Source organism: Rhagoletis pomonella, unplaced genomic scaffold, assembly GCF_013731165.1.
Source record: "Rhagoletis pomonella isolate Grant_MI unplaced genomic scaffold, Rhpom_1.0 Rhpom_scaffold_00010, whole genome shotgun sequence".
Classification (NCBI taxonomy): Eukaryota; Metazoa; Arthropoda; class Insecta; order Diptera; family Tephritidae; genus Rhagoletis; species Rhagoletis pomonella.
This window is the reverse complement of record NW_023458564.1, coordinates 9,757,658-9,780,995: the sequence shown is the minus strand read 5'-3', so window position 1 is coordinate 9,780,995 and position 23,338 is coordinate 9,757,658. Positions and strand designations below refer to the sequence as shown.

At 35.1% G+C, this 23,338-nt stretch overlaps 1 protein-coding gene across 1 annotated transcript in view; it reads right to left on the bottom strand.

The window, feature by feature from the left end:
* LOC118746024 (putative uncharacterized protein DDB_G0271606) overlaps positions 1-23,338 on the bottom strand; it is a 583,517-nt gene that overhangs the window by 16,131 nt on the left and 544,048 nt on the right. Inside the window, exons 5-6 of the mRNA XM_036479745.1 lie at positions 23,204-23,327; positions 3,280-3,341 (exon numbers count right to left, since the gene is read on the bottom strand). Coding sequence (XP_036335638.1) covers positions 3,280-3,341; positions 23,204-23,327 — 186 coding nt within the window. The remainder of the gene's footprint in view (positions 1-3,279; positions 3,342-23,203; positions 23,328-23,338) is intronic.

Genomic DNA, 23,338 nt, shown 5'->3' with positions numbered 1-23,338 from the left:
GATTCTAAATAAAAAGCGGAAAATTTTGATGAAAAATTTATGAGTTTTTTTAAAACTTTGCAAAGTGCTACAATCTTGGATTTAGATGGTGTTTTTTATGGAATGAACTATATTTAAGAAAAAATAGTTATTATAATTAAATAATTTGAAAAAAAAAATATTAATTTAAAACTTTTCAATATGTAGGCGACCTTATCATTGTGTCTATCTCTATATATGAAAAGTAGCTTTTTCACTTGCTCACTTTTTTCTATACATTATTTTTACTTATTTGATTTTCTATTTTTGTTTTCGCTCGCATTTTGCATTTTATGAGTAGTTAAAATTTAACACCCAAATTCATAAAAAATAAAGACGACTTTAACTGCTTTATAAATCAAAAAATTGTATGAAAATGTCACTTTATAGAACTCTTTAAACCCATTTTATATTTTATGAATAAGGCCATTAATCTGTAAAATTTAAATTGGAGCATTTTAAAGAGCTTCTTTTTTTAGAATTAATTAAAGAGTATTAGTCATTGGAATGTGTTTTATAGTTATTATCGAAATTTAGTCGTTCTTGTGAATATTTGTATGTTTGTATGCTTGTATATATTTAAGTAGATTTGCTGTGGTGGACAAGATGCAAAAAAAATCACCCCAAATATGCTTCGAGGTGTCCTACTGTCAGTGCATATCTATTGCTCATGTACTAAATGACTGTCAGAACTAAAAAAATTACAGTTACGAGCTAATGATGCAGGAATAATTAACTCCTTTTATCATGTTTTATATTTTGTTAAAATTGCAAGCCCAAATCTTTTGTAGTTTCGACGTGAGAATAGAATGTGCGTTAGACCGTACCAGAAAAAAGTTCTGAGTCTGAAATATTTTTGCAAGGCAATTCGGAACTTTTTATATATTTTTTTAAATTGTTCGTCATACATATCTTCAGCATTTTAAAGTACAATAATATCCATGTTTTTGTCTCGGGGGGACAATTTTTCCCAAGTTCATTGACATCAGCTACCCCGTTCTTATCACCAGATCTAGTTCTTAACCACCAAATCTAAGTTTCTACCTAATGTACCACTCTAATGTCAGTAAATTAAAGCTCGGCAAAAATCATTGAACTTTTACCAAGAAGTACATATTTCGATTCGATGGCAATTTAGAGTTTTTGGCCTAACGTAGGCGTCACCTTTTTTAATTAACCGACTTCCAAAAAAGGAGGAGGTTATCAGCTCGTCGGAATATTTTTTTTTATGTATGTTACCGGATAACTTTGGACCACGTCAACCGATTTCGATGATTCTTTTTGCAACGGAAAGGTAGTGTCTCAGAGGTGGTCCCATACTAATTTGGATCTGATCATTGAATCATGAAATATATAGATATTTTTATATTTTTTTTAAGTCGGTTTTTTTTGCTAAAAATTACTTGTTTTTAGTCATATCTTCGGCATTTACAGTCGGAACTTAAAGTAAGATATGTATGTATATCGATGTTTTTGTCTCGAGCGGAAAATTTTTTTGTTCCAAAGTTAGGAACAAGTAGTAGCCCGTTCTGGTACTAACCCGCCAGATCCCAGTCCTTATCATCCTAACATACCACCCGAATACCAGTCAATTAGAGCTCTTCAAAAATTATGAAACTTTTGATTATTCAAGTAGAACTTTTTTTACTGTCGAATGTAGGTGCCACTGAAAAATGTAAAAAGGCAGTTACTAGGTTCGGGGGGAAAAAATAAAATCGTTCGAAATTGTCTGGCAAAATACTTTAGGACTCAGTACTGGGCGGCGACCTTTTGTTTTGCTTGCGAGATGGTACGGTCTAATGTGCCATTAAAATTTGGAACTTTTTGAGCTATTGGGTTTTGCCAGTCTTTTAGAGAATGAGCGATATCATCGTACATACATATGTATGTACATATGTATAGTACCGGACAAAAGTATTGGCACAGAGAACTTTTAGCAACATCTGCAAAGTTTTTTATTCTAATTTATTTTCAATAATTTTTTATAAAAATGTAGTTCGTCCTACACCAAAAAACATAAAAACTTTGTGCAAAACTCAGATAAATTCAGTAAATTTGCATACTAATTTGCAACTTTCTATTCTTATTTTTAAAAGAATTCTAGGTATGCAGTTTTATTGCCCATCTAATTTTAGCAAAAAAATTGCAAGTTTATAGTTGGTGAAAAATCGCCTTGATTTTTGACAATTTTATTTTCCCTCAGGTTCTTCCATACAAAGTGTGCTCGACAATTATTTTTTGTATAGAGAAAATGGGCAACACCTTCAACTAAAAAAATGCCAAAAATCAACGCGGTTTTTAGATACCTCAAACTTGCACTTTGTTATACTACAATTGAAAATAGAAAGTTGCAAATCAGTATGCAAATTCATTGCATTTTCCCGAGTTTTGAACAAAGTTGAAAGATTTTGCTTTATTTTTTTTGGTGAAGTACGCACTGTATTTTTATTAAAAAATATTGAAAATAAATAAGAATAAAAAAACTTTGCATATATTGCGAAAAATTCTCTGTGCCAATACTTTTGTCCGGCACTTATGTACATTTAAATAGTTTAGTTTTGTATTATTTTCTGTAAGTTTTTTGGTTTTGTTGAGAGAACTATCGAAAGATTTCTTTATATAAAGTTGCAGTTGCAGTTATATTTAACAACATAATACATAAATAAATATTTTTTAATGCATTTACTATGTTTGTTTTAGCAACATTTATGGTTTGTTTATAACTAATTTTTGGTTTATTGCATTTGAGTAAAAGTGTTAGTGTATTAGTGAATGGGTACGTGTGGGCTCGTGTTTGTGCGTGCTCTTGTTTGTGCATGCGTGTGTGTTTTTGTATGTATGTATGTGCATCAGTGTGGAAGCTAATGAGTATAAAGTTTGTTTTTGGTATATTTCGGAGTTAACTTGAAAACATTCGATTCGAATGACACTTCGTACATATGTATGTAGATATGTAGGCATGCATGTTTGTATTTATGTATATTCGCTTGCATTCGCTTGCGTCTCAAAACGCCAGAAAAACTAAGCGACATTTTTTTTTTATCTTTGCATCGTTATGTTTGCAAGTAGTTTTTTAACAGCTTAGCTTAGCTTTATATTTTCGGCTCATAAAAAAATATTAATTTAATTTTATCGAACAAAATGTTTAAGTGCATTGCCATCAATTTAAACCAATTTCGATGCTATAGAAAAGCCTATTTTAGCAATAATAACTTCCATAAAATTTCTTCTCGCCACATTCTTGTTCATTACTGTACGTACTGGGAGATATATTATTGACTTCCTTGCGGTCGCAGCGTTCGCCCATGAATCCTTCCGGACATCTGAAATGAAGATTTGGAGAAATATGGTTTGAGTTAGTAACAAATTCTTATCTATGTACATTTGTATGTATGTATCTCATTACTTTAAGCAATCAATTCTTGTAAATCTGCATATATATATGTATATCCAAAGGTTTCTAGGAAAAGACTCTAACGATTTTGATAGAACTCTGTATTTAGATAATATTTTTAATTTTAAGGGTATCTGGAGATATTTGTACAAATTGGCCACGTATTCGAAATTATTTATAATTATTAATTCTAAGAAGGCACAAAAGATGCACTAAAAAATGAAAGTTAAAAGACATTTCAAATAAAACAAACTACTATATACTATAGTTAGTAGATGAGTGTATGAAATTTCTTCGTGTTAGATAAGGTGCAAATTATTTAAATAAAACTTAACATGGTTACACCGTATAGTGTAACTACTACTACTTCTAAATGTAATTGAAAATTAATCGCCTTCAAAGCCGTTTTGGATGATACCCTTAGAGTAGTAATTCATTGAAATTAAATGAATTACATTTTTTGACAGGTGGCAAACCATCTCATGTTCCATATCCATATTGTTATAATTAATTTAACCTATTATGTATATACATCGAATTTAATTTTTAAACAGTGGCAGCCCTGTTATAAATAGTTTCAAACTATAACCTTATTAAACATTTCAGTCTGACACCAATTCCCTTGAATTAAAGTTGAATTTAATTTTTGAACAGATGGTATTCCTCCCACATGTTATTTACAAATAAAGCCTTTTCAAAACCATCTCGATTGATACCGATTGTAGGAATTTGTTTAACTTAATAGCATTTGATTTTTTAGCAGGTGGCAACCCTTTTTATGTTCTAACCTAGATATAAACCTTCTCCTCGGCGACACGAACACGTAGGTTGATACCTGATGTTTCTACAATCGGACTTCGATGCCATGGATTCTACCGTGGTCAAACTTCAGCAACTTGATTTTCGTTATTTTGGTCGAACACTTGGACGTCCTACCACTTTATTTACTTGATTTTAAACATTAACAGTTTTAAATATCGTAACACGTCGTTTCTAAACATTTTGAGTTCAAATTTTCGTAAAAATAATTTTGGCCGCCTAAATCGGTCAAATACCCCTATGTGCGCCGCACAGTGGAACATTTTTGACTGATTTTATTCAAACATACGTAGTAAATTTTTGACCAATCCATATAATATCTCTTTTTAGAAGCCTTTATTTAACTTGCTATGTATGTTTATATGTCAATAAGTATTTTTGTTAGGGGCAAATTTTGCGATAAATTTTTGACCAACTTCCCGGGGACCTAGACACTTGAAACTTTATAGTTCGTTCAGAACTAGACGGCAATGCAATACGAAGGGTAAGTTAATCCGATAGGTGGTACAGGAATTGATATATTTGAAAAACCCGTATTTATAGTCCGATTTGGTTCATATTAAAAACGTATATTAATTACATGAAAAGGAATAACTCCATTAAAATTTTTGCCGATAGGTGGCGCACGAGTCGATATATTTGGTTAACCAGAATTTATTGTCCAATTTAGTTCATATTTAGAACACTTGCTTTAAAAATATTTGTTATTTATTATTATAGTCTATGGACAATAAATTCTTAGAGACTATAGGAAGGTTAAAAAAGTATTTAATTTAGCTACTTAATTTAGGTAATTGAGTTTAAAATGTTCACAAATAATGACTTTGGTAGCGAAAAATCGATATCGATAGAATTAGAGATTATATTGAACTCATTAGGAGCTCGGCAGAGGGGCGCATTCCGAGCGTAATTCGTTTTACAATTACTACAATAAAACGTATGACAGAACCGAAGTGATCTTTGCGGAACATTAAAATGAATACGTTCTAAGAGGAAAGGACAGTCAACAGTTCCTTGAATAATGCCGAACACAAAAGTTAGGGAAAGGGCAGACCTCCTATTTTCCAGAGAATTTAAACTAATCAGTAATGAGCGATCACTATAGGAAGGAATCGGGTCAGAGGAACGTAAGGAGCGTAAAGCATATTTAAGGAACACCTTTTGAACGCGCTCGATCCTGTCAATCTTAGTTTGATGGGACGGACGCCAGATAAAAGCAGCATACTCCAGATGGGAGCGCACGAACGCAGTATATAACCGTTTTAAGATATATGGATTAGAGAGCTCAGCATTATTCCTCCTGACGAAGCCGAGCATAGCACATGATCTAGAAATTATGAAATCGATTTGGTCATTAAAGGAGAGCTTGGTGTCAAATATAACATCAAGGTCCTTAATTTCTCTGATAAGCTGCAGCGTGCTGCCTGAGATACGATACGAGGTAACAAACACATTTGGGGACTTAGAAAAATTTACATGAAAACATTTATTGATATTAAGGGAAAGGCGCGATTGGAGGCACCAAGCATGCAAGTTATCAAGCTCTGTTTGAAGTTTGAAATGGTCGACGTTTAACAGATAATTTGAAAAAGAGAAGCATGAACTAATGTCATTTATGAACAAAACAAAAAGCATTGGCCCGAGAATACTACCTTAAGGCACGCCCGAGGTCGCGAGGTAGACGAAAAATGGTCTACCGTAACAACGCATCGCCTGCAACACAAATACGACTTAAGCCGGTTTAAGAAGACAGAATGGAAACCTAGGCGTTCGAGTTTCGCGAAATTCTATGCGACACCTTGTCGAAAGCCTTCGAAAAGTCTGTGTAGATACAATCCACCTGATATGCATTAGAAAAGGCCGAAATACAATATTCACTAAAGACCACAAGATTTGAGACCGTGGAGCGCCCAGGTAAAAAACCATGTTGGTTTGGGCAAATAGGCTCTTGACCGAGAAATACATTTTATTCTTAACGATGCATTCGAACAGTTTAGACACGGTAGACAGTTTAGAAATCGGTCTATAGTTACTAATGTCGTTTTTGTTTCCGCTTTTGAAAATTGGGGTTATAGAGGCCAATTTCCAAGCATCTAAAATTACCCCAGTAGAAAGAGACTTTTTAAAGATAATTTTTATTGGAAGTGCTGAACAGTTTTTTAATAAAAGTGCGGATACTCCATTAATGTCAGTTCTTGCGGAAGTCTTCAGATCAACAACACCTTTCACTACATCATCGTATGAAAGGTATAGGGAACCAAAGCCAAATGAGGAACTAACAACGGTTGCAGGGCCAATATGAAGATTTGTGTCTAAATAACATTCGAAATTGGATTTGAAGAAATCAGCGAACAGGTTAGCAACATCAGCGGGAGTATCCGCAGATTTATTATTGAGGAAAACTGAGGAGGGAATAGTAGAACATGATTTTTTAGATTTAACAAAATTTCAGAAGGCATTGGGGTTAGATTTAATATTAAGTTCGAAATTAAGGACATAATTTTTGTGGAGAAACTTGTCAAGGCAGTTAAACTCTTTTAAAAACCGCTTGTACATTGAGTAGTAACTCGGACTATTGGTTGATTTTTACTTGTTGTAATACTTATTTCGCTGATTGTTGAGCTTCTTTAATCGAGAATTATACCAAGGTAGTTTATATGGCTTACTTTTGACGGTGGGAATGTTGGCAGAGCAAATGTCAAGCAAAACTGTCTTGAAGGTGTTAACCCTCTAGTAGGGCAATTTTTTTATGAGTTGAAAAATTCAGGAATGGGTGATTTTAGCACGAGAAATCCAAAAATGATGTCCATTTCGATCTGTGACAGTAAGTTTTTCCTACAGGGGAGAACAACCAAGACCGTCTCGCCGATATACTTTGACATATTTTCAGCTTTCTCTTATACAATGTTGACCTACGAACCGGCAATCCCGTCTGCAGACGGTCACAAATGCAATCTGGGTTTTTATATGTCGGCAAGCTGGTCTGTAGACGGTCTGTGTTTGAAAGCAATTTTCTCCATTTCGAATGGGGGCATAATTATCAAACTTATATCAAATACGGTGCTTTTAACTACGAAGTCCACTGAATTTTTTTATATCAAAAAAAATTTTTAAATAAAAAATTCTTTAATCACGAAATTACTAAATAGCAAGAAATAATTAATTTTAACCGCGTTTTCACAATCTGTAATTCAACTGACGATTAAAATAAAACGGATTGACATAACGGATTCAAATTTACTTCGCCGTAAGGGTACGATTTTTGTCTAAAGATCGTGCCTTACGGATATAGAAACAAATTATTATAGGTTCACACAAAAGGCGTTTAGTTAACGACCGCCTGGAGGCGGTTCAGCCTACTAGAGGGTTAAAGCAGTTGTCGGCATCCAAGTCGTCGAGCAAGTCGTACCAGTTCAGGTCTGCGAACGAATTGTTAATGCCTTCAAAGTCACAGCGAGCGTAATTGAAGGCAATATTATTAGTACCTATATATATATTTAGACACAATATTTAACTTCTCCTGGCTTGCGACATCTGGAGTCTTTTAATTGTATCTCCTTGATATGATGCCTACAACGAGGTTTATATCTAGACTAGGAATAGCTTTGCTACACTACCGCCGCGGCGCGCCGGCAGCTTTAACAATTTTATAGTGGTTTTACGTTCTTTGGCAAATTACGCTCTGTTAGCCATAAATCTTACTATTTTTTGACCGCCTTTGAATGAAGACCCCTGGACCATATGGAGATTTCATTTATATATTAAATTGCATTGTCATCGTGATTGGAACTATGCTGAAAATTTCAAGTCTCTAACTTGTCGGGAAGTTAGTTTAAAATCGATTGGAAATTTCCGCGATTTCCGCAGGATAACCAAGTTAAATAAAAGCTTATAAAAAAAAACATCGAACTAAAAGTACTGTTTTTCTTGGTGGCAAATTTCAGATAGTGCGCCATATTGAATCGGCTATTTTGAAATTCGCGGTTCTAACAAACCAAATCGGGTTCAACGACCTCAAAAGCGTTTTTACCACATTTAGGGGCGTTTTCTCAAATAACATTTAAAATTGATCTGGACACACCTTTTTGAGTGATGTCTCCGTGCGTGTTCGTGCGGGTTTTCAATCTGTTGGGTTCCCAGGTTCAACATATTAGTCAACCGCAAGTTTTCTTTACCATGAAAATCTCTTCTATTTATTTTTACCTTTATTGAAGAGCATTATTAGTAGTGCACTGGAGCACCCGACGTCTATTGTTGCCTATGCTGTAGACGTTGTTAATTCCGTTAGTAGGAGATGCCCTTTTGGACGCTTCAAATGCCTAAATTGTGGAATTGCTTCAGATTAACAGTCATGACGTTAGTCGTATTTTTGCTTGAAAGCGACTGCACATATGTATGTATGTATGCACATTAGGGTAGGGCGAAAAAAAAGACAAAGTCGGAATTTTAATGTTCTCACTCGAAATCAAAAAATATTTAGAAGTCGCTCAAAGCGCTTAAAGTTTTCCATGTGTTTTTTATGGGAAAAGCAATGTTTCGTACAAATGGTATAGAATTCTTGAAAATCAAAATTTTTCGATCGGAAAACTTGGTTTCTTTTCAGTACACATCCAGTAACAATACCCAATTATTCATTTAACCAGTTTTTAATATTAACTATTTTCTAATAGGTCCCCCAAAAAAAGCAATGGGGAGGACCCATAAAACATCATTTTTAGACCACCCTAGTGGACTTATATATAAAAATATACAGTTAATCACCATGAAATTATGAACATTTACGCTCGAACACTCAAGTTACCGAACCGAACTGCACTCTCTTCAATGATATTATCTATTTTTAGGCGTAGACGCATACATATCAATTAGTTTATCAGTGCATTTCTTGTAGTCTGCAATTTGAGACATCTATATTCACATTTAGTGTAATGTGAACATTTACCGATCGACATCACTTCACCGCACTCAATTTCACACCATACTATGTACATCGCCCTGACTTGAATTGACTTTTGGCTCGAGGAGTTTTGTTTACACTATAACCGTTGATTGGTTTGTCTAAATATAAATTATGCCAACAAACACAAATAGACAAACGTACCCAGAGTTGGTGAGGGTAGAGAGGCGGGAATGAAGTCGGTTTGTTTTGCTACACTCACACTCAGGTGGTGGTTGTCAGATTGCGGCGGGGTGTAAAGGCTGATTCAGATACAACTTTCTTCGCTTTGCTTGATAGTTCTTTGCTTTGACAAATAAGATCGATGTAGGCATATGCATGAGTATGCTCACATAAAAAACGTTTGAAGCAAAGCAAAGCAAGACGAAGCAAAATCTTAGGCAACTTTCAACTTTTGCCCGTTTTGGCAATCAGCTGTCTACATTTGTCTATTCTTGTGCGCTTGCATTTGCATTTAATGACAAAAATAGAGTAAATAGGAATTTTTATTGCTATTATTAATGCATATTATTATATTGCTATCTATTTTACAGATAAAAAATATGGAGGAAAAGGAGAATGCAAAAGCTGTCAAAGCGTTTATTGTAGCATACCTTCTGCGTTTCGCGCTTTGTTGTCAAAGTTTGAACTGTCAAGCAAAGCGAGGAAAGTTGTATGTGAATGGCCCTTAAGAGTCGACGTTGTCGTTGTGTTCGCTAATGTTGGTGTCGTCTCCATCGATCACAGCAGTACACGCACATTGGATGCATAAGATGCCGCTTGGAACAGCCGTTCTTTATTGACTAAGGGGTTTTGTAAAGAAACGCTGTTACTTTTACGCTATTAAGTTTTTAGTAAAAAATTCAAAATTTACATACCTAATTAAAATTGTGAAAAATTGTTGGCTTTAAAAGGGTTACATTTTAGTCTGATATTAGGCACATTACGCCTAAGAAAAGTTACGAACGCAAGAGTAACTAGCAGTGTGACTAGAGTATCACGAACAACTTGAAGCTAAATTGATTTTGAAACACGGTCAGGAAAAATTATATCCTGTGGAAAATGAATTAAAAAAAACTTAAGATGTCAAGTTGGCGACAAGTTCAGCGAAATGATTTTCTTTAAATAAATATTTAAGCATTTATTAAAAATGTTTAAGCATCGGAAACACACAGCCAGATTCTGTGCACTTGATAAATACAAAATTTTTATATTTTATAAATTTTTTATTATTTATCAAGAATTGGAATTCTAGATCAAAGAAATCAAAAGCTCTTTTCTTTCAAGATTGAAAATGCTATTGGCAAGCGTTTACAAAATGAAATTTCATATGCAAATAATAAATTTTGTAAATGCCGGCATTTGAACTTGCGACATACATAATTTATAGCCGACATCTCTACCTGCTCGACTATGGCAGTCAAAAGCTTTTTTGCTTTTCAATTTATATTTTTCATAAGTGACAATGAAATCAGTTCCACTCATATGGAAATCAGCTGTGGAAATCGTAAAGCTTTTTATTTTATAAATATTGACACAGTAAATGCTCCCATCGCATTTTACTTGATAAACATCTTTATAAAATTTCTTTACAAAAAATTTATCAAGAAAACACAGAATTGGGCGGACAGTCTAAACAAAAAAGCGTGATCTGGAGGCAGGTCCAAGCATGGACAACTACATTAAGTATGTATGTTAATGAGAAATATGGAACGCCAAATGGAAGCAATAGGAAAGTGGGTGGCGAACAGTGGAAGAGCTCCATATACATTAAATATGACAAAAGTACTAATTGTGCCCGATTTTCCTGTAATTTGTTATTTGTAGTATTTCTGCTTAGCAATGAAGAAATCTGAAAAATCGCATAGATTTGCAAACCGCAATGCCCATTTTACTACGAGTAAAACCGAGTCGTACAAAAACGAATATAAAAATCATTTTTTCTCAATACAGCTTATCTAGGAATCTATCACTGTGAAGCGTAGAGAGAGTGGTGTAGAAGGCTAGAGGGCTCGAGTAACAGGAACTTGTTTCAATAATTTACCAAAAATTGAATGAGCTTTGTAACCACACTCAGTGATTAGGTTAGGTTAGGTTATTGTGGCAGACTCCACAAGACCACTCACTTAGACATTAATTAGATTATCTATTGTGTTACCGCATTACACAAATTATTTGAACGGTAACTACGGGTTCTCTATTTTAAACTAAAAGAAGCGCTGGGTGCTAAACACAAAGATCCGCAGGCAGCGGAGAGCTTTTCGGTAGTCTTGATGAAATGCGCACAGAGGTGCTTAAACCTTAGTCTAGCGAATGCCGCCCAGCTAAGAAGGAAGTGCTGCAATGATTCCATCTCGTTTTCCAAACAGTTGCGGCAGTAGGCATCCGCGATGATATTAAGTCGCACCGCGTCGGTTTCTAGAGGACAATGTTCGGCCAGTAAACCCTTAAAATTCGAGAGCTGGCGCTTAGTCAGCACTGCTGAAGCTCCATTGACCGCTTTCCGTCAACACTTTGCATGTCGAAGTTTTCGTCCAGCACCTGCTGAACCGACTGTGAGCCCATCTGTCCAGGAGCAAACCGCTGGTTGCCAAAGGAACTCCTGTGCGCTCCCTGTCAGCGGTGATGGCCTCGAGGGAACCGTGCCTAGCCAATTCATCAGCCCTGCAATTACCACTGATGTCACTGTGTCCTGGGACCCGAATGCACCTAATTCGGAAGTAGTCCGAGGCGGTTGAGTGAGTAGGTATCAGAGTAGATATTCACCATGTCGGCAAAACATTGGACCGCTTCAAAGATCCGGCAGTCTGAACATAAGTTCTATTGAGACTTCCTGACACTAGACACCTGCTGCAACCCTCCCGTCCAGCTCGAATCCGACCATGAAGATTTTATTGGACTCGAACACCAGAGGATGCCATTCTCCTACTAGCCCCATGGGGATGTACATGAAGAAGAATCCGTTTGCTGTCAGCCTCGGAATTTCCGATCCATTTCCTCTGGTAGGAAGTCGAAGCTTTCGAAAATTGTCGAGTGCCCGTACGCTGGGTTGAAAGAGAACCAAGACCTTTTGAGCCTAATAACTGAGCGAATACCGCCCTACCTACCCACGAAAAATTATTTTAGTGTTGATTTATTTTATTTTTTCGAAGTGAAACTTCTTTAGCGGCGGTTGGTTGGTTGGGAATAAATTGGCAAATTCAACCGAAATTGCACACGGAAATGGTGCAACGGAAATGATGCAACGGAAATGGTTGGGGCTGAAACAAGTGCTTCTTGAGTGCATGCACATGGTATTAATTTAACAAAAATTTACTAATAAAAGATTAAAGAATAACACCTAGAAAAAGACCAATACAAGAATGAAAGTAAAGGTGACTACTTACATTGATAAAGAAAAGGAGAAAGGCAAAGGTAAAAATAAAAACCAAAACAAAGATGCGTAAAGATAAGTGAAAAAATGAAGAACAAGGTAAATTTAAACACTTTACTTATATAAGGGCAAAGGTGAAGGGGAATATGTAGATGAGGAAAATTAATAACATTAAAGTAAAAGCGAAGATAAATATAGATATAGACACAGAGACTCCATCTGTGAACGATTTTGGGATTTAAGAGATTTTCGGGGTCCTTGGGACTTATCGATATAACAATCGATATTTTTATCGGTTTTATTATCGATATTTTTATCGATTTTGTTATCGAAATTTCCAGCGATATAATAATTAATATTTTTATCGATTTTGCTATCAAAATTTTTATCGAATTTGTCATCGATTTTGTTATCGATATTTTTATCAGTTGTGTTATCGATATATCGACAGAATAACATAAATGTAATTAGAACGAGCAGGGGTAGAGGTCGGGATCTAGATTGAAAAATGACAAAAAACTTAACCTTAAGCAAAACAGGTGTGTGTATGTATGTATATTGGTAATGAGATAAAATAGATATGTATGTAACGTAAGTTTCACTTCTCCATTGTGGCCCAGGCGCACTTGTTTTTTTTTTTTGATAAGTACCGACCCGCTCTAATGAAAATATGCTTGTGTACATACATGTGGCTGGCTACATCATCTTTTAGGGAGATTATACACAGTGCTCCACTTTCGCATTCTCCCCAACATAAAATAAATGTGTACATATGTACATCGTCCTGTATGAGTAGCAGTGAAGTACATTGAGAGTGCTTAAGTGTTTGCGTTGTAAAAATGTGTTGTTAGGGTATATTTTCATGATCTTTTAAAATTTCATATTTTTAGTTTCGTTTTAAATTTGTGTTATGACTTTAGTGTGTAGTGTGTGTGTGGATAATTTTGGTAAATTTTACAAATTAACAATTAAGAGTGTCGGCGCTAGTATAAAATGAGGGTCGCAAGCCCCACTGATGCTGTCGGCAGATGAACTCAGCTTTGTTCATAAACTTAATTTTAGCTTGGTTTTCTGACTGCATATGTGCATACATATATATATATAGATACTATATGTACATATGTATCTGTAAGAAATTGCATGAGTTCTCACACAACAAATCTCAGCATTTCGTACTTCGAACTGTCAACGAAAATATCTTTGAATTTTGCCACAGATGTGTCAAACGAACGATGTCGAATGTAATCAATGAGCTGTTGACATTTTTATTGTTTGGTAGTGTCCAAAGCAGGAGAAGAGGAAATGAAGATGAGCAAAACATTTTATATAGTGGCTTGACAACAAAATTATGAAACGAAAAGAATCGTTAAATATTGCAAAAGTATCAAAGTACATAGCGCCATGCGCAAGGGTGTATGAAGGAGAAAAAAAAAACAAAAACAAAATCACAGTGTTGCCAAGTTTTGAATTCGAAAAATTACTAAAACCCAAGAAAAAACGCGTTTTTCTCGAAAGAGGGACCAAATTTTTATCGGAATATTTAATGGACTTTACATGCATAATTTATTTTTGTAGGGATGCTGATTTAAATTAACAAAAATCAATGTTTCTTGTACGACGGTCGAATTTTTTCAGTTTTCCATAAATTCAAATATTTTCGTCCAAGCGATGGTAACATTCTTGTTCTTATTTTCTTATTAGCAGCTGTGTCCAGCGTTTTCTTTCTGCTTGACACCTGAAACATAACGAAATTTGATTTCCCTATACGCTCGCTTAAAGTTGCTAAAATATTTACGATTGCTATTAATTTAGCTTAGATTTTTTTTTTTAAGATTTACAGATTTGGTGTCTTCAAACTAAAAGAAAAAGCACCAAAAAACGCACCAAGCTCCAAAATCAAACATTTTCGCGTTTTGAATAAAGGAAAACACTAAATTTAGTGCGAAAAGCACCAACTTGGCAACAGTGCAAAATTACTAGTCGTTTAAAAAATCTTCCCCTACTACTACTGTTTGTCGCCCAAAAGTGCAGCTCCATGAAGGTCTCAGTATGCTGCACAAATTGCCAACGCTCGCCAGCTCTATTTACTACCTTACATCGGTTTTTCTTTTTGTTATATTTTTTTTCGTGCCCATTCCGCCCCTCTCATTTCCACGTGCGTCTAAAATCGAGTGCGTGTGCGCAATGTGAATTATGTCTTTCAGCGCGTCAATTTATTTCCAAATGCGCTACGATGCCTGCAATCTTTGACTTTGTATGCACATACATACTTGTATATACATATGTATGCATGTGGGTATATGTTTATATCATACCATGCGTATTTATACACCGCAACTTGCACTCACTCGATCACTTTGTGACTGTTTCTTGGCAGTGCTCCACAACTGCTACTTTTAACCACGCGTTGCATGCCACCGATGTATTGTGCGGCGCTTATAAATGAGTGCGTTCAACAAACATTAGGGTGGGCAAATCTTTATTTACTTTTATTTTCTGATTCTGCAGATAGTTCTAAAAGAATGTGTGGAAGAAACCATGTGTTGGAAATGGGTTTCGAGCCTGCGCATTGTATTTTCTTTTACTAACTTGAATCTACCATAAGAAATCCAACTAAAAAGCTTGAAATTTTTACCAAAGTTTGTTGATTTTTTTTTAATATTGCACAAAGTTTGAAACTTGAAATTATACGATTTTTGTTAAGAGTAAACTATATCTTTACAAAACAAATTAACTAAAAGTAAATAACTAAAAATTAAATTGTTAAAACTTTTCAATGTGTGGTGCGTTTATAATTTTGATACGGGGTGTATTTTCGCATGGTATATTAAAAAGTTATAAACTAAAATATAGGCGTCTTGTATCCATTAATTTAACAAAAGGTAAACGCTTTGTAAAACTGGCATAGAACGAAAAAATTAAATTTTGTAAATGCGCAGGCTAAAAACTCATTTACGGCTTAGTGCCGTTTTCACAGCGAGGGGTTACCTCAAAGTCGACAGTTAACTTTTTGTACTGAAAACCTATAGTTAACTGCCGAATGAGAGTTAACTCGGCACTGTAAAAACGGCTTTTAAATTTTCTTCTACATTTTCTCATAGAATTCTCTATAGAAATCGAAAACACCACGCCATTTGCCGGTAAATTTTCGTCCAAACAATTTGACCTACCCTAATATACATATATATTTGTAAATTTATCCCAGAAAACTTTTTTTTAACTACCTTTAAAGGAAGGCTGATGTGTTTTTAATGCCGGCGAAATTAGGAGCGCTTTTTAATAAACCATTTCAGGCGGGGCTATCGCAAGAAGACCATAATAGAAGCTTATTTTATAGCTCTACTCAAGGCAGACGAGAAGGTGACTTTCCAAACTTCAAAACAAGTGGCATATGCCGACATAAAAAAATCTGATATAAAAACACGTAGGACATAGGCTACGATGATTGCATTGATTTTATATGTAGTAAAATTTTATTTTCTCTAAATAGTTGTAACGGAAATTTAAATATCTAGTCTAGAACTCCAAATATCACTAGCGTCGTTCCGCGAACGTTTTCCAAAAATGTTGTGTCTGCGAAAGGGTTAAGAGAGTTTTTAGTAAATCAATGCTTTTACGTGCTGTATGGGCTGTATAAATATAGCCTCAACTCTTTTGGAACCACATTTGCCTGGATCAATGTTTTCTATGTTTTGAAACCAAAAATCGTTTATCATGCTTCAGTAACGTATTCGATTGACCGTAAAGTGGACTCCAGCAGCATTTTTGAAGAAAATAGGTCCAACGATACCGCCAACATGCAAATTACACAGTTTTTTACGAATGAATGCTGCCTCTGTTCTGTTGTCTCCAAAATCTGTTTTTTTTTTTGTTAGCGAAACCATTCAGCGAAAAATGAGCTTCATAAACGAAAACAGTTTTACATTTGAAATAATTTTTTCAAGTGCTTTGAATTTATGATTCACTTTCAAAGTGAATTTTACTAATTTCAAATGCTCTTGAAGCGTGTATCTTTCCTTGATGAAATGATAAACTACAATTAATAAAATTGCTACCAATTTGCGACAACTGACACTTCTTCTTCTTCTTCTTTGACTCTGTAGTCGCCTAAGCGGTTTTGGCGGAGTTGAACAAACGCCAATTGGAAATGCCAAGTGCAGCTAAGTCCTTCTGCCCTTGATCTTTCTATCGCATTCCTCTGCCACCACCAGCAGGTTCCGAGTTGAATACTTTTAGAGCTGGAGTGTCGGTGTCCATTCGAACAACATGGCCCAGCCAGCGGAGTTGGTGTATTTTAATACACTACACTATATCCACATCGTTTAAAAGCTCATGCATCTCATCGTTGCATTGTCTGCGATACTCGCCGTCGCCAATGCGTAAAGGCCCGTAAATCTTACGCAAAATCTTTCTGTCGAATACTCCAAGAGCCGCCTTATCGGATGTTGTAATTGTCCATGCTTCTGCACCATATACCAGCACGGGCATGATGAGTGACTTATAGAGTGTGGTTTTCGTGAATAAAAATGGCTACCAATATATATGCGACAGCTGACAGCTCCTTTAACAGTTATCCCTATCGGAAGTTCTATCAGTTAAATAAAATTATTGTTTAAGAAACTGAAACCTCCCTATTATAATTGTCATTCGTACTGTCATCATGTATGTAACTTGAGAATAGAAATGGTTGCATCTTTTAGGCGCATGAATATTACATAGTTACATCCCGAGTTAATAAAAGGAAGGTAAAAAACGCACCCTTTATAAGAGATCTAGAGCTTTTAGAAGCCCCCTGGTTTTCTAATTTTGCGGACCCGTGCTCTTATAATCAGAATGAGCGATTTGCATAATAACTTTGAATATTTCCGCAGGAAGAACTTCCGAAGTTAATTTCTCCCATTTAGATAACAGAGTGCTGACAACTTGAAAGGTGTTGTAAGCCCGAAAAGCTTGGTGTGGAGTTTTGTCATTAGTAACCTTAACAAATTAACAATGCTGTCTTCACGAAATATTTGAGTAGAAATGCTTTCCCGAAGTATGGATGAGATAGTGGCTAAAATTATTTAGTAATGGGAGACGAAAATACCGAGCGGCATGCAACCTCCAGACTGGTAAACTCTTTTAGCGACAGACAAAGCTACAGCTTTCAGCATTTACTCTTTAGACAGAAGTAGTATCAACTAAAATATGACTTTAGATCAGCTGTCGGACTTTGTTCTAATCGGATTAGATCTACTCCTATACCCCGGATGACTTCCAATGCACTCGTAACCTTGTACATTCGCCTTCTGATTTTCCTACTAATTAATAGAACTTTGCTGAAAGTATAATTTTCTCAAGTGTGGAAAACTTGCCATAACTTGTTTTATATAAAAATTTTTAAGCAATTTTCAATCCGCATGAAAAATACGAGCCTTCATTTAATTTATGAAAAAAAATTAAGCTGAAATTCCGTTTATACTTCGATTTTTCGAATCATTTACTCCAGGTATGATTTTCATTAGTCCGAACGCTGCTTTAAATCAGACAGATACACCCTGGGAGCAAAACCGCAGGCAGGGATAGGAGAAGAAAAATGGTTTATTCAGACGTATAGCAATTTATAGAAATAAAGAGAACTATGAAATAGGACTTATAATTACGGAATTAAAAACCGGCGAGCTGAATGGTCCTTCCTGTCATCTTATTATTTATTCCACTATGGAACGTGTGATCTAACAGGTAAAAGGGCGTATGTGCTTGAGTATTCACTTAAAATTTTGAAAGTCATACGTACAATGCAATCTCGGTAATTCGTAAGCTCGATAAGTCGAAAATCGCGATAATTCGTAATAAAGTCCCTTAAGATGGCGTGTGGTCCCTGGAATAACGAGTTATCGAGTTTTACTTGTATCTATACGTTATTTTACATTGGCTACCGTAGAATATTCAGAAAAAGAAAAATCAATTTTAGCCCATATATATATATATATAAAAATGTTGTGTACGTATGTCACGGTCGTCAAAACTCGAGAACGGCTGAACCGATTTGAAAATTTTTTATTTTATATTGTTCGGTATAATACCAGAACCAATGGCATCGCAAAAAACCGGAGGGTTGCCACCTATTTGAAATTTTTTAAACCCAATTATGTATATCGATGAAATAAATTAATTATTACTATATGGGTATCAAATTAAAGAGGTTTAAGAAAGATAACTGTCGGAAATATTTTTGAGGAGGGTTGCCACCTATTTTAAAATTTTAGCTCAGTTAAATTGATAAAGAAAATGAAATATTGCTAGGTGGGTATCAAACTAAAGAGGTTTAAAAAGGCTTACAGTCAAAAACATTTTTGAGGATGGTTGCCACCTGTTTGAAAATTAAACTAAATTACATTGATAAAATAAATGAAATAGTACAATATGGGTATCAAATTAAAGAAGTTTAAGAAAGATAACTGTTGGAAATATTTTGTAGGAGGTTTGCCACCTATTTTGAAATTTTAACTCAGTTAAATTGATAAAGAAAATTAAATATTGCTATGTGGGTATCAAACTAAAGAGTTTTAAGAAGGCTTACAGTCGAAAATATTTTGAATGAGGGTTGCCACCTGTTAAAAAATTTAACACGATTTAAGTGATATATTACAATATAGATATTAAATTTAAGAGGGTTAAGAAAGATAACTGCTGGAAATATTTTTGAACAAAATAGCCACCACTTTGAAAATTTAAACTCAGTTATTTTGATAAAATAAATGAAATACGGTAATTTGGGTATACAAATTTAGATCTTTAAGACGGCTTACGGCCGAAAAAGTGGTTGAGGAGGGTTGCCACCCGTTGGAAAATTTAACCCAGTTTAATTGATATACATAGGTATCAAATTAAAAAGGTGTACGAAAGAAGACTTTTGGAAATATTTTTGAGGAGGGTTGCCACCTATTTGAAGATTTGAACTCAGTTAAATTGATTAAACAAATGAAATATTGAAATGAGGGTATAAAAATAAAGAGTTTATAAAATATATACAGTAGAAAATATGTTTGAGGAGGGTTGCCACCTGTTTGAAAATTTAACTCAATTAAATTGGTAAAATAAATGAAAGGTTACAATATCGGTAACAAACCAAAGGCGTTTGAGAAATCTTGATTTAGAAATCTATATATATATATATATATATAAAGAGATTTAAGAAGGCTTACAGCAGAAAATATGGGTGCCAAACGAAAGGTATTTGAAAAATCTTGATTTGGAAATATTTTAATAGGATTATCACCTATCTAAAAGTAAAGACTGAAAATATTGAAATTAAATGAAATATTACATAACTGGTTCCAAACGAAAAGTGTTTAGGATAGCTTTACTAGGGAACTTTTTTAAATCTTTCCACTTATCCAAAATCGGAACAGTTTAAATAAATATAGAATTTACAACATCTTATCAAACGAAGTGATCATATTATCAACGAAGAGCTGGTACACAAATTACTTAATGTAAAAAATTAATAAACAAGTAATTTTTTAGCAAAAAAACACAACCGACATCAATTCTATAAAAAATTTAATAGTACCGTTACTTTTTTCATGATCCAATGATCGGATCTAAACCAAATTAGTATGGGATCACCTGGAAATCAGTTGACGTGGTCCAAAGTTATGCGGTAACATACATAAAAAATAATAATCCGACGAATTGATAACCTTCTCCTTTTTTTGAAGTCGGCTAAAAACTACCGAAACAAAATAACAAAATGATAAAAGAGTAACGAAAATAAAAAAACTACCGCATGAAAGCTGTTTAAAAAATACTTAATGAAAACTTAAAACTGTTGACAACATTCCCTAGCATTATAAATCAGTTAACTTTTAATCGTAAACAATTTATTTCGTTTGGGGTCGCCATTGCCTACTACGTACATATATTGCGAGTAAAGAAATTTTCAATAACTTGAGATAATATTATTATGATTATGATTATCATTACTATTGTGAACTCCTATTCCCGACCAATGTTTCCCAAAATTAAAGCGAAAGCAGAAGGGCATTTACGATCACATGATGCAAATGTTAAGATAATAAGAGCTGCAGAACGAAACCATGCAGGAACATTTTTTACAACGGCGTGTAATTTCTGGCGTTTGCCGATGACATCGACATCATCGGTAACAAAAATCGCGAAGTCTCTTCTGCCTTTTCTATTCTGGATAAGGAAGTGAAGCGAATGCGCCTGGTGGTAAACGAGGCCAAGACGAAGTATCTGCTGTCATAAACAAAGCGCATTCGCGCCTTGGAACTCAAGTCACTGTTGACAGTTATAAGTTCGGGAAAGTTGAGAATTTCGTTTACTAGGGAACCAGCATTATCATAAATAAAAATATCAGCATGGAAAACCCACACAGAATCACTCTTGCAAACAAGTGCTACTTTGGACTGAGTAGGCAGTTCGGGAGTAAAGTCCTCTCACGACGTATAAAAAGCCGCACTCTATAAGTCACTCATCATGCCCGAGCTGTTATATGGCGCAGAAGCTTAGACAATGACAACATTCGATGAGATGTCTCTTGGAGTATTCAACAAAAATACATATCTTACGGAAGATTTACAGACGATGGAACTATGAGTTGTATGAGACTTAAAACGAAATGTACATAGTGCAGGGAATGAAAATGCAGCGGCCCCGCTTGCTTAGACATGTCGTTCCAATAGGAACCGAAGTTCCAGGTGTGAAAGAATACAACTCGCAATCCGCTGGTGGTAGCAGAGGAATAGGGAGCCCCCGCTGCAATGGAGAGACCAAGTTGGCACAGAGAGAAATTGATTGGCGTTCTTTGTCGAGCTCGGTCAAAATGACTTAGGCGGTTACAAAGCCAAAGTAGAAGAAGAATATGCAAAAGATAAATGGCGGAGTTGGGGGAGGATGCGCCAGGAGTTACTAGGAAAATATTCCTTGTCAGATGGATTCTGGCAACGGTTCGATCAAAAAATTGCACTACCTTAGCTATCACTCCGTCTGGAATTGCTGCGATATTGTAACCAGGTGGGAGCATTGCCAATTCAGTTCTTGAGCTGCCATTGAACATATAAGTCATCGAGACTCCCACGTGCAATATTTCCAGGGCAACCGGTATGGAAAAAGTATTAAAAAAATTTGAATTCACTGTTTGGGATGAGTGCACCATGGCACATAAAAAATCGCTTGAGGTCATTGATCGATTTTAGTGAGATTTGAGTGGAAACGTTCAACCATTCGGGAATGCATTGATATTGCTCGCAGGAGATTTTACGCAAACATTGTCTGTAGTTCCTCGATTAACACTAGCGGACGAGATAAATGTTTGCCTGAAATAGTCAACATTGCGACAAGACTGCAGCCGAGGTATTCTTGCGACAATTACTGGACATTGGGAACGAAAGGTGCCAGTCAATGAGAGATTAAGACAAATTTTATGGCCTGGTAATTTTTGTAACTTAGAAACACCGAAAGGAGAACTGATCGAAAGAATGTTTCTTTATTAAGAAAATTAGTTATAGGAATCTCGATTGACTCAGTGAACGGGCTATTCTTGCTGCGAAGAATAAGGATGTCTATCAACTAAATAATAGTGGTATTGAAAACAGTCGTTGCTTGAGCTGATCTGCCATTTTACCAGACTGCCAGGCCACTTGCTCACGTTGGTGAATACCGCTAATATTATTCAATCCAGCATTCATCGTGAGGAAATAGCACGATAAATACCGTTGTGGAAAAAGACGATCCAACAGAATTTTTGGACTCGATTGATCTTCCAGGGAGACCCCACGTACTGAAATTGAAAATAGGTGTGCCAATTATCATGTTGCGGAATATTAATCGGCCAAAACTTTGCAACGGCAGACGACTCGCACTAAAGAAATTGATGAAGAAAGTAGTGTAAGTAAAGATTTTAACGTGGCCTTTCAAAGGTGAAGAATTCTCATGATTCCGACCGATACACCATTTCAATTTAAAAGATTGCAATTCCCAATTCGATTGACATTTGGAATCACAATCAATAATGCTCCAGTCGAAGTTGGAAAAGCAAACCAGATATCCTTGATATCTATGCAGCGAATGGAAAAACAACAAATATTGTGTGCACACAAGTACTTATTACATAACCAAACACATATGAAACGTATGCATTGTTTCGTTAATAACACTATGCGACAGTCAAAATCGGGATGGGATGAAACCAACGGGAAATGTTATATCGGTCAAAAACAAGTTATACGTGTCCCGGCGTTTCGCTGGGTCACGTCTAGGAATCGAGATATATATATAACTATCATATAGGGGAAATTGTAACCTTTGGTGGTCTTTTTTTTTTTGACATAACTCGAGAACCACTAGTCCGATTTTGCTCAAACAAATTTAAAAAAATTAAAAACTACAATTCCTTTAATCTGTTCATATAACGTTTTTCTATGTAATCAACAGTTTTGCCGGTAAAAATAAATGTATGAAGAAAAAAAATATTTTTTGCCTAAAATATTAATCGCTTAATTTTTTTAATTTCCAATGCAGCGAAACTTTAATGGACTTCTTTCAGTGAGTTTATGTATGGGTATCTTCCAGTGAGTTTTAATACCAGTTTATTAAGTCCACTACAAAAGCTTTCTCGTTTCATATTTTTTTATTGTTTTTGTTTTCTCATACTTACATGCAAGAATACGATCCGATTTCCGAAAAGAAATTACAAGTGCCACCATTTAGACAAAATTCAGCAGCATCATCGGGACAAACATTGCCAGTTCCACCCGTTAAACTTGTTGGATAACGCGGCTCTGAAATGTGT